Source organism: Gopherus flavomarginatus, chromosome 4 (assembly GCF_025201925.1).
Source record: "Gopherus flavomarginatus isolate rGopFla2 chromosome 4, rGopFla2.mat.asm, whole genome shotgun sequence".
In the NCBI taxonomy this organism is placed as follows: domain Eukaryota; kingdom Metazoa; phylum Chordata; order Testudines; family Testudinidae; genus Gopherus; species Gopherus flavomarginatus.
Window position 1 is genome coordinate 58,916,179 of NC_066620.1, and position 12,918 is coordinate 58,929,096.

Here is a 12,918-nt window from a genome sequence, read left to right on the forward strand (position 1 = left end):
GGTGTTACATCAACTCATTTAGATATTTGCCTAGTTTTACAACAGGCTACATAAAAAGCATTGGCGAAGTCAGTACAATCTAAAATTTCAGCTAGACAATGACTTGTTTATACTGCTCAATATACTATACACTGAAATGTAAGTACAATATTTATATTCCAATTGATTTATTTTATAATTATATGGTCAAATCAGAAAGTAAACAATAGTGTGCTGTGACACTTTTGTATTTTTATGTTTGATTTTGTAAGCAAGTAGTTTTTAAGTGACAGAGTATGCAAGACAAATCAGACTCCTGAAAGGGGTACAGTAGTCTGGAAAGGTTGAGTGCCACTGGCATAGATACTCCACTTCTCCGAGAAGTGGGAGCTACATCAACAGGAGAGGCCCTCCCATCGACACATCTCTCTGTACACCAGGGGTTAGGTTGGTATAACTACATTGCTCAGGGGTGTGGCCCTGAGCCACATAGTTATAGCTGATTGTTTCAGTTTCTCTATAAAGAAAATCCTACAGAAACATGCCCTAAAAACAAAGATGCACATTGCATTTGAGTTTGTGTACTCAAATTCTACATGGGTACGTTCTCTGTACGATAGAAACATACACTGACATTATTTGAGGCTTGCGGGTGTCTCCTGTCAGAGTCTGTTTGCTTCTGTGATGTCTTTCAGTGCGTACACTGTTATTTTTATCCAAGTATATTTTAAAACATTTATTGTATTAAAAGTGTGACTCACATAGGCAGAAATACATTTGACCTAGGTTGTCTAAATAGGTAACTATAAAGGGAGGGAGTGTCTCTACTGGTTAGAATGCCTCATCTCTAATGCTTACAGTAAATAACCAGGAGGTGAGTTGAGATTACTTTTTCTACAAATTTCATACATCCTATTACATTTTTTTAGTCTATCTCCTCTGCCCTTACTCTTATACCCTTGTTTGTCTCATCCATCTGTTATATCTTGTATTTTAGATTATAAAATCACAGGGGTAGGAATGATCAGTTTCTCTATGTTTGCACAATGCCTAGCAAGAGGGGCCCAACCTGGCTGAGGCTTTTAGGTGCTACTACAGCATAAATGTTAAATAATAAATAGCAGAATAAAGGTATTCTGACCAGAGTCCTATTCCCAGTTCTGCCACTTTTAGAAAGTAGTTCACCCACTATGTGCCTCAATTTATCATCTGTAAGATAGGAATAATTACCTTGAAAGGTGATTGTGGGATTTTGTAAAGCCCTGCACTCAAAGCTTGACTATCCTAATGAAATCCACATATTTCACTGAATTTTGATGTGTTACTCTGGATAGCGTTATATAGGGTGTGACAAGAAATTCATGGACTTTTAAAGAGGCTAGAGGAAGAATTTCACAGTAATCACTCAGGGCTCAGTTCACTTTGGGAGACATGGGCTTTTATGAGCCATTAAGATGGTTTTACTGCTGAAAACCAAACACTGAACAACGTACAAACTCAGAACATCTTAGCATGCTGGTACTTTTCCCTACTAGCTTAATTTTGTAATCCATGATATACGTTTTTTTAAGTCACAGAAAAAGCCTTCAAAACATGAACCATGTGTAACCATGAGGTAGCGTATGCATAATCTGCAGATTACCTAAAACAATAGTTCCACAACCCCTACCCAGCAATGCACTTAAGCACAGGCTTCACCTTAAACACTTGAGAAGCCCTATTCAAGTCAACAGAACTACTCACGTGCTTAAAATTATGCACGTTTTTATGTGCTTTACTTAAGTGGAACGTAAGAGTTGTGAACTGCTCCATTCATCTGAAGTAGGTGTTCAAGCTGAAGTTCAGTTATGACCATTTAAATGCAACTATTGTGCTACTGATCAAAGCTATCAGGATGGAAGGACAGCCATATCAGCAAGATCTGATCAACCAGCTGTGAGTGCCATTTCATTTTGGCGTCACCAGCAGGTAGAATTAAGGACAGTACCACCGCCTTTTTATCCTATCTGGCCTTGGCTGAAAACCCATGCCACTACTCTCAAGACTTCATATGCTCTCCAACTATCATTGGTCCCACATAACAAAACTGAATAACTGACCACTCTCCGTTATGTTTTCCTTTGAATTAAGCAGCTTCATTTATCCATCTATTTTGGGAGGTTGCACAGTGTCCATCTCAGTCATATTTATGCACTGTTAACATTCTACTTAAGGACATGTTGTGAAACTATTCTTATTTTTACTATCTGAGAACTGTTAAAGACATTAATGCCATTTTCAAGTTATTACACATCAGGTTGTGCATTACCATTGCCCTTGAACACACACAATGCTCAGTGGAAAACCATGAAGAGAGGGAACAAATGTGGCACTGCAGTTACTCCTAAGAGAGTACAGCTTCTATTTCATATCATAACACTCCTGCAGAGATCTGGACTACATCATGCCTCACTAGTCTGATTTATAAAATGGACTCATTAAAAATTCTTAGGGGCTGAGGGACAGGGGGCAAAGAGTTCAATTATAGCAAGAGAACATGTAAAAAGGTGGGTTATGCTGAGGCTTCTGAAGCACTGGACATAAGATTCCTTTGAATTGTTGTAGAGCTCTGGAATTCAGAAAGAGTAACTACTTGTTCTTCTGTTATTTGTTGGGGGTTCTTTTCTGCAGTGTGTTTGCAACAGAATTTTGAACCATGGGGGTAGGGGTGGGGCAGGAGAAAGAGGAAATAGTCTGATGCATTTTGCCCAAACTCCAACGTGTTTCAAAGTGAAATGATGACCTCCCTAAAAAAAATGTTTTCTCCCCAGCCCCTATACATATAGTTTGCAATAAATTCTTTATGAAAAAGAAAACAATTACTATTATTCATATTTTTATATAGCATATTTCATTCTAAAGTGCCTTATAAACTTTATGCATGGGGCATTACCCTCAACTAGTTAAAATGCAGCCATGTCTTTTATTTATGTAAGACCTGCCCAAAAGATCTTAAAGCATTATACAATTTTTCCATAAGGAGAAGTCACTTCACCTACCACTGTCATGCAGATAACCTTTGGATGGAAAATGGTAGCAGTTTAACAATCCACAGCAATCATACAGTAAGGTACATGAAGAGTATTGTATCCAGTTTTCTCTACTTATATTGCCCACTATCAGAAGTAGCCACCAAACTCGTAATTTGGCCAGGACACATGTGCCAATGCCTCTATTCTTGCAAAGTATGCCATAGAATCTGTAGTGACCACGAGAGTACAGGAACTCTGTTTTATATCATCTAAAAGATGAAATATGGGGTTTCAATGAGTGGTGACATGTTAATAGGATAACAACTTCCTGAAAGTGATTTTTCCATATACTCACATAACGTTTCATTTAAATGTTATATCACACTGATATAACTGATAACTGATACATACTTGACACACTGATAACTATGCATACTTTTTTTCTTGCTCAGAATTAATTGGCAAAGGTGTGTTGTCAAGTCTTCTATACTATCTTAAAAAGTGTATTTTAATGGTTCACATAAAAAGATAATCACTGGTAGACAGGGACAGATATTTACTTTAATAGCAAGCACTCCAGAATGTTTTTTTTATATTGCACAAGGTAGCAATCACTTTTAGTTTAGAATGCGAGACATCAGGTTTAGCGTTTTTAAATAACTGCTTTGTACAAAACGAGACACGATTCTATGGAATGAGTTTAACTTGAAATTGGAACAACTATATGGAGAAGTTAAACCAGTATAAGGCTGGGTGTGGATCTGAAATGCTATAGCTAACCCAGTATAACTGCCCATATAGACACACGTATTCTGGTACAAGAGTGCCTCTTCCAGTTTAGTTTGTGTATCTAAACTGGAAAAAAAGCCATTCTTACACCAGAATAAGAGTGCCCACACAGGCATTATACTCGTATAGTTATAGAGATCAGACTATATCAGTGTAATTATACCTATATAACATCTCGTGTAGAAGCCCTCAGTTCTGATAGAAAAGCAAGATTGTTCTGGAAAAATTATGGCATAGGGATGTTCTGATTGGTGGAGCTAAGTGTGAAGAGACTGAGGGTACTAGTAATTCAGTAAGAAACAAGATACACGCAGAAAACTGCAGATTTGTAGAATAAATATTAAACCATTTTAAAAACAATTGTTACTACTAAACACATAGGGCCAGACTGCAAGCCTGCACTAGAGAGCAGTTAACTTACAGGTGTAGTCCCACTGAAATCAAAGAGATTATTTCTGTGAACAACTGCTCATGAGCATAAGCATGGAGTCCACAAGCTGATCCATCAAGGTTCAGACCATTAAAGGGTCTGGTTGCTCTTCACAATGTTTAGATAAAGAGACTTCAACTTTTCCCCAAGATATGGAGCACATCCATCCACACCCACTGGCCCCAATGAGCAATCCAACTGCTCTGAAATGGCCAAAGCTGACAGAAGTGTGCCAGCCAGAAAAAACTGAACATTAGATTTAATCCGATGAGATTTAAGTAACATCCCTATGGGAAGAAGAGCATTTGCCCACCAACCCACTGGGACCTCTCCAAGAGAATCATAGAATATCAGGGTTGGAAGGGACCTCAAGAGGTCACTTAGTCCAACCCCCTTCTCAGAGCAGGACCAATTCCCCAGATAGATTTTTGCCCCAGATCCCTAAATGGCCCTCTCAAGGACTGAACTCACAACCCTGGGTTTAGCAGGCCAATGCTCAAACCACTGAGCTATCCCTTCCCTGCAGTGACACAAGACAAACACACCATAAAGTTAATGGTATTGATGGAGGCTGATAGTTTTAACGGTATCAGTATGGATGTTGGTCTATTGCCTTGCAGTCTTTCAACTAATGAGATCAAAAATGAATGTTTAAAAAAAATGGAGAATAATCAGATGCTGAAGATGGAATTTCAACACCTCTTCAATAACCTACCTTGAAAGGGAACCAGAGAGATGTAAGTATATGTGCACATTAGCAAAGGAAAACTGCTACCACAGAAATAGCTTAATTCTTTTTGAATTTCTATTCTTTGCAGTGAAAACAGTATGCATAGGAACTCTGATAGTAGGTGAAACGTCTGACCACCATGAATTTCTTACTTGGTGGTCTTCGTGCCATTTGTCTAAGTTCAGGCTATGGTCTTTGTATTATTATTGCAGATGGCATATGCACTGCCATTTTCTTTTCCTTAACTGGTTTAATGTATGGTCTCTCAGAGACTTACTTAATCCTTCAAGGCAGCCATGCCCTTAGTCAACGTTAACAGCACGGATGTGAAGAGGCTATTGTTGTCTCAGTGTTCAACCAATTCCCTATTAACCACAAAACAGAAAAACAAAGAGGAAACTCTTTCCTCATTCTTTAAAATCTATTTTTCATACAAAGGACTGACATGGTGTCATAAACAGATAGTTAAGGGTTAATGTCCCTTTTACCTATAAAGGGTTAACTAGCAGTAAACCTGGAACATCTGACCAGAGGACCAATCAGGAGACAAGATACTTTCAAATCTCGGTGGAGGGAAGCCTTTGTTTGTGCTTCTTGGGTTTTTTTTTTTTTTTCCTGTGTGTTCTCTCTGGGTTCTGAGAGGGGCCAGACATGTAAGCAGATTCCTCCAATCTTTATGAGAAAATCTCCTCTGTTCAAATTAGTAAGTACCAGTTAGAAAGGCGGTTTAGTCTTTTTTGTTTGTTTTCTTTATTTGCAAATGTGTATTTTGCTGGAAGGATTGTATTTGTGCTGGGGGGAGGACTCTCCCTAGTGTCTATAAGCTGAAAGACCCTATAACATTTTCCAACTTGATTTTACAGAGACAATTTTTACTTTTTCTTTCTTTTATTAAAAGCTTTTCTTTTTAAAAGACCTGATTGATTTTTCCCCCTTGTTAAGGCTCAAGGGAATTGAGTCTAAACTCACCAGGGAGTGGCGGGGGGAAAGGAGAAGGGGGAAGGCAAATATCCCTTTGTTTTAGATTCACGGAGCTTGAATCTGTCTCTCTCTCCAGGACAGCCCAGGGAAGGAAAGCCTGGGAGAGGACACAGTGGGGGAAGGGTTTATTTTCCCTTGTGTTAAGATTCAAGGAATTTGGATCTTGTTTCACCAGTGAGTTTGTGAAGCCTCTCCAGACGACCCAGGGAGGGGAAGTCTAAGAGAGGGAAAGGGGGGGGATAGTCATTTCCTCCTTGTTTTAAGATCCAGGGGGTCTGGGTCTTGGGGTCCCCTGGGAAGGTTTTGGGGGGACCAGAGTGTACCAGGCACTGCAAGTCCTGGTTGGTGGCAGCCCTATCAGATCTAAGCTAGTAATTAAGCTTAGAGGAATTCATGATGGTACCCCATCTTTTGGATGCTAAAGTTCAGAGTGGGGGTTCATACCATGACACAAGGATTAGAAATGAAGTCGCCTGGAAGCATAGTAGGGAAAAAAGTCTTTCATGACTGTAGAGGAGGCAACAACAGCTCTGAAAGCCAGGAATGAAATCCTGACCCTAATGAAGTCAAAGGGAGTATTGCTATTAACTTCAGTGGGACCAGAATTTCAACCCATGGATCTAAGCTAAAGGAGGGGAATTCTCTCCAGGAACTTATGATTTGGAAAGCTATTCCTTCCATGGAAGAAAAAACCTACAGCAGGGTGTTGATGAATGGATGGATTTTTTTTCTACCTTCCTTCCTTGCTCTACAAGCAAATTTATTAATTTAAACAAGAGGATGTCAGGAGAAGTTGTCCAAGGATAGTCAGTCAATTCATTATCCTTTGGGAGCATGGATCAGATTAAGACAATTTCTAGAACCGCCTAAAATCTGATTATGGTACCTTCAGGCACTATAAATGCCAATCTGCCAGCCACATCTATAAACTCACTGGGGATATGGGGGAAATGGGAGAAAAATTAGCAACACACTTTAGATACTGATAAATCAACCAAATATTTTCAGATCTGGCTTCAAAATAAAATCCAATCAGAACATGTGGCTGGAGTAGAATTTAGAGCAAAGCTCTTAAAGTACATACTCATTGGTAAAAGACCAGTTTAGCTAAATCCTCATGACTCTCTGCTACCAAAAGCAACTACTATGGTTATGTCTACACTATCACTTATGAATGTTCCACCACCTGAGCGACATAAATTACACCAGCATAAGTGTTACTGTGCACAGTACTATGTGGGCAGGAGAGCTTCTGCCCACAAAGCGCTACTGCTGCGGGTTAGGGGTGGATTAATTATGTTGACGGGAGAAGCGCTCTCTCACCGGCAAAGAGCGGCTACACTAGAGAGCTTACAGTAGTGCAGCTGCATTGGTACAGCTGTGCCACTGTAAGCTCTCTAGTGTAGACACAGCCTCAGGGCTTGGCTACATATGCGAGTCAGAGCGCATTAAAGGAGCCCCAGGCATCCTAGCGCACTGTCCGTCAACACTGGCAAGGCATGTATAGCGCTCTGACTCCAGGGCTAGAGCGCTCCTGGTACTCCACCTTGGCAAGAAGATTAACACTTGGTGCGCATTGGCTCAAACGCCCGGACATCAGTGTGAACGAGATGTTGCATTACTATGCTCTGATCAGCCTCCAGAAATGTCCCATAATCCCCTCAAGTCAAGTGGTCACTCTTGTCATTGTTTTGGAATCACTGCAGGCATGCCGATACGCCCTTTGAAAGCTCCGTTTCTGACAGCTGGCATTCTTACCTGCTCGGAGAAAAATCAGTCATTACTGTGGAATGCTGTGTGAGAGAGAGAGGCGGGGGGGGGGGGGGATCTGTTGCTGTCTGAACTTACAAGACAGCATGCTGACATGCTCTCAGCCCCCCAAAAACCCACTCTCCCCCCCACATATACACAACACACTCCCTGTCACACTCCACCCCACCCCCTCATTTGAAAAGCATGTTGCAGCCACTTGCATGCTGGGATAGCTACCAGAATGCACTGCTCTCTGTGGCCATTGCAAGAGCTGCTAATGTGGCCACGCCAGTACGCTTGCAGCTGTCAGTGTGGACAGACTGCAGCGCTTTTCCTACTGTGCTGTACGAAGGCTGGTTTAACTCAAAGCGCTCTACATCTGGAAGTATAGCCATGCCCTAAGACATACTTAAAGAACGAGAAAGTGTTAAGGAAAATTTTTGTATAAAAAGAGCTATAATATAATCAACATTTCAATTCAATATTGATTAGCAACTTACTATAAGACTTCCTAAATTAATTATATTTAAAAGGTGGTTATTTTTACAGAAGATTCAACAAATATTATTGTCTTCTAATTCAGTATAAATTAGTTCAGTAGAGTAGACATGTTAACACTTGATTTAGATAAATCAAAAGTTTGCCTTTTACAAAAAAGAGAGCTATAAAATATTTGTATCACTCTAGGAACAACTATATCCAATATTCTGAGGCAATTTCTCCCTGTAACACCAAGCAGAGAAAAGTAATGTAATAAGCACTTATCTAGCACTTTTTGTCCATAGGTCTGAAAGCATTTTAGAAAAGGAGGTAAGCATTGTTACGTCCACCAGTGGAGAAAACTCAAGAACAGATAGGCTAAGTGACTTACCCATGGCTGTACAATCTTGTCAGACTTTAAAAAACAGCCTCTCCTATTCAAAGCATCATACATCCAAATGGCACTGAAAGTTTTAATAGAAGTTGACCAAAAACTCATCTGAAGTAGGAAATATTGGTTAAACCCTGAGTGAAGTTATATATAGTACCAATCTGAAATATAGTGATGTTTATGAGTGTAAATATGACATAACTGGAACGTGTTTTATGCTAGATATGCCATGTAACATATCTTTGCAAAGGTTATGTTCTAATAAATGTATTCATCCTATTTGTATGCATGTAACATTTTTATTTCTAAAGTTATGAGCGTTGGCAGGGGCGGCAGGTTTGTAGAAATTTTGGTGGTACCTAGAACCTGCCTCCCCCCCTCCCCCAACTCTGCTCCCCACCTGCCTAAGGCTCTGGGAGGGAGTTTGGGTGGGAGGAGGAGGTCTGGGGTGCAGGCTCTGGGATGAAGTTTGGGTGCTGGGTGCAGGCTCCCGACTGCAGCAGGGGTTGCGGATGCAAGAGAGGGTAAGAAGTGCAGGCTCTGGGAGGGAGTTTGGGGATGGGAAGAGGTGTAGGCTCTGGGAGTGGCTGGGGGAGGGGGGGCGGCGCTTACCTGGGGCTCCTAGGCAGGGCGGGCCCAGAGTCTCCATGTGCTGCATCCCCCGGCACTGCCCCCGCAGATTATTGGCCACAGGGGTGCTTGGGGTGGGACACAGACCCATCCTGCCCAGGGGCTGCAGGGAGGGGCCAGCAGCCACGTGGAGCAAGCAGGCAGGAAGCTGCTCAGCACCGCTGCGGTGCCGGTGATTAGTGGGGGTCCCGGGCTGTTTTAAATGGCCCGGGGGATGCGCAGGGTGAGGGCGCCTGGGGTGGAAGGCGGGACTGAGGGAGAGACCTGGCCTCACACAGTGTTGGAGCTGGTGCCGAGGCACCAAGGTCCCACAGAACTCGCTGCCGATGAGTGTTGGCTCAATGCTTGTATTTAAAGTGTTTGCTGTAGGAAGCACATAAGGCAGATTTGGTCAACTTAGTGTGAAGGGATTATTCAAGTAATTGGGAGTATTTAGCTGACAATGGACCTTGAGAGACGGCAAACTACATCTGAGCTTTCCTGGGAACGTTCAAACTAACATGTAAACAATGGCGTTGGCCTGTAAAGAACTGAGTCATGCATGGACATGTGACTTGTCCATGTGACTTCAAAACTCCATCTTGTAGCTGTGATTCTGCACAGGAGAACACAATGGGTTTCCATCCACAAAAGAAAGACTATATAAAGCCCCGGGAAACCCTTCCATTTTGTCTTCAGCTGGCTCAGAAGATAGCCTCTCCGCCCCAAAGAGATGCCTGAAAGACACTGGAACAAAGGACAGTAACTACGGAGGTGTGAGGGATTGCTGGATCCAGACTAGGAGGAAGTCTGGTCTGTAAAAGAAGCTTATTGGAACATCTCCGAGAGTGAGATTTGCCTGCATTTAGCTTCCTACTGTATTAGGCTTAGACTTGCATGTTTTTATTTTATTTTGCTTGGTAACTTACTTTGTTTCTGTCTTGCATGTTTTTATTTTATTTTGCTTGGTAACTTACTTTGTTTCTGTCTGTTATTACTTGGAACGACTTAAATCCTATTTTTTATATTTAATAAAATCACTTTTTACTTATTAATTAACCCAGAGCAAGTATTAATACCTGGGGGAACAAATAGCTGTGCATATCTCTCTATCAGTGTTATAGAGGGTGATCAATTTGAGTTTAGCCCATGTAAGCTTTATACAAAGTAAAACGGATTTATTTGCAGTTTGGATCCCATTGGGAACTGGGTATCTGGGTGTTGGAGACAGGAACACTTCTTAAGCTGTTTTCAGTTAAGTGTGCAGCTTTTGGGGGACGTGATTAAGACCTGGGTCTGTGTTTGTAGCAGGCTAGCGAGTCTGCATAACCAGGCAGCGTACTGAAGTCCTGAGTTGCCAGGGAAAACGGGCTTACAGTTACTCTCAGCACATCAGGCGGCAGTTTTAAGAGGATTTCTGTGACCCAACCTGTCACACTGATATACTAGATTATCTGTTAACACCAACTGTTCACAAGAATCCATAGTCACTTGGTACTTTTTTTTTTTTACTATTAACTAAGGAACTATTTCCTTAATACATACAAATTCCTACCTGATTACATCCAAGAGGAGAGAACAATTAATTTACCTGTGAGATCAGTTCCTTCAGGAAAGATAAGGAGTTGCAGTGGTTCACGAATGTCACAGAAATAATCCAACATATTTTCAAAGTGGTTCTTGTCATCTTCCCACTTCCTCTGAATGAAAATAAAGGCAGCAACCTGCATTGCCCAACCTAGAGTAAATTTAACAATATATATATATAAATATTTAGTAACATTTCATTGTATGTTTTTCATTTGCTTGCATCCATGAGGTTAAACTTATATGCCCCAACTACTGAAGAAAAATTTTGCCTGCAACTATATGGAATTTCATAAGAAAAGCCATCTCGTATTGTAACAGCATCATATTGCACATGCTAAATAGGGGCCATACTTGACGGGGTAGAGTTTCAAGAAGCATTTTGGTGCTGCTTGAAAGGGTGTTCATTACCTATATGGTAAAACTCTTCCCTTTATTAAAACCAAGCTCCAGAGCAGAGTTAGGGGACACTATGTGGTATTAAAGACCTCAATTCACTATTCACAGTGGTGACACTAGTCTTGGTGTGTAAACAATTACTAATTCTGGTAACCATTTCTGTCAACCTATATTTCCACTGCAAATTCAATAGGATATTGTATTCTTCACTTTCTGTCTGAAGTTGTTATGCAAAGTTGCTATAACATTCTTAAACCAGCGGTGATTGCTATTCAGTGGTCAGCAAAGTACATGTCACTTTCAGTTTGTAAAGTGCTTTGGAATAATAGGCACTATATAAATGTAAGCAGTTATGATGGCACAATTCAAGTTTTAAAGTTTCAGTGTATAATATTTTGTTTAAAACTTTTTTTCAATTAAATAAAAAGTATGTACAACTGGATTTCAAATATTTGTAAATACGTCATACTGAAAATATTTATGACATTATAAGCAATTTTTGCTACAAGGTTTCTGATGCATTTAACTTCCAATAAATTATTCCATCACTAATAGGTCATAATATAAAGCAGTACTCCCTTTGCAATATTTTATAGCATAATTTGATGTATAGCTTTCCTTATGCACATGCAAGTCCCAATACAGTTGTGAAGATTTATGACTAACATCAAGAAGATATATTAAACAAATGGAACTGACATAACCATACATAATCTGCAAGTTAGGTGTCACATGCAATTCTCTTTCAAACCACTTGTGCCTCTTTTTGGAACGATTTACTACACAACAATATGTGCTTCATATTGAACGTACTATTGTCTAATGGTTTAGACAACTGAACCAGGAATCAGTCTCCTGGATTACATGCCCAGCTCCACCCTCTGACCTTAGGCAAGTCACCTGAATGTTTACAAGTGTAAAAGGAGTAGTATTTGCTGGTATGTGCAAATATTTGGATGTTCCCCAGCACCTCTCAAGCACAAATTCAAAAAATACATTCATCCTCTTTTATACAGTTTTGCAGTGGGTTCCTACATTTGACAGTCTCCCTTTGTCACCCACACAGACTATTGGTTAGTCTACACCTAAAACACTTAGACTGACCTAGCTAACTCGCTCAGAGGTATGAAAAATTCACATGCCTGGGAGATGTAATCACACTGACCTAAGGCCTTGTGTAGACACCATTAGGATGACAGAAGAATTAGTCATGGCCTCACGGAGGGGTGGATTTATTATAGTGACAGAAGAACCTCTTCCGTGGCTGTAGTAAATATCTACGGAACAGAGCTACAGTAGCAGTGCTGCTGCTGCGCCACTGTAGCGCTTCAGTGCAGACACTGCCTATGCCGATGGGAGGGGTTCTTCAATTGTCATAGGTAATCCACCTCCCCAAGAGGTAGTAGATAGGTTGATGGAAGAATCTTAACTACACCACTCGGGGGGGGTGGGGTGGATTTTTTACACTTCTGAGCAATGTAGTTAAGATGACCTAATTTTTTTCCACGTAGACCAAGCCTCAGTCTACACGACAGAGTCTATGATGGCACAGCTATGTTGGCATAGCCTCCGAGCGTAGCAACAAACGCTGACAGGAGGAGCTTCCCAGCCAGTGTAGGAACTCCACCTCCCTGAACGATGTTAGCTATGTTGACAGAAGCACTCTTATGTCAGCATATCTGCTTCTACACTGGGGTTTTTGGTGGCATAACTATATCTGTTAGGGGCCTGGGTCTTTTCATACCACGACACTGCTATACCAGTACAAATTTTAACTGTA

The 12,918-nt window shown here is 40.9% G+C and overlaps 1 protein-coding gene across 5 annotated transcripts in view; it reads right to left on the bottom strand.

Annotated features, from left to right (window-relative positions):
• LCLAT1 (lysocardiolipin acyltransferase 1) overlaps positions 1 to 12,918 on the bottom strand; it is a 203,102-nt gene that overhangs the window by 78,935 nt on the left and 111,249 nt on the right. For all 5 annotated transcript variants that reach the window (XM_050948602.1, XM_050948603.1, XM_050948606.1 and 2 more), the window contains one exon: positions 10,744 to 10,890. In XM_050948602.1, coding sequence (XP_050804559.1) covers positions 10,744 to 10,890 — 147 coding nt within the window. The remainder of the gene's footprint in view (positions 1 to 10,743; positions 10,891 to 12,918) is intronic.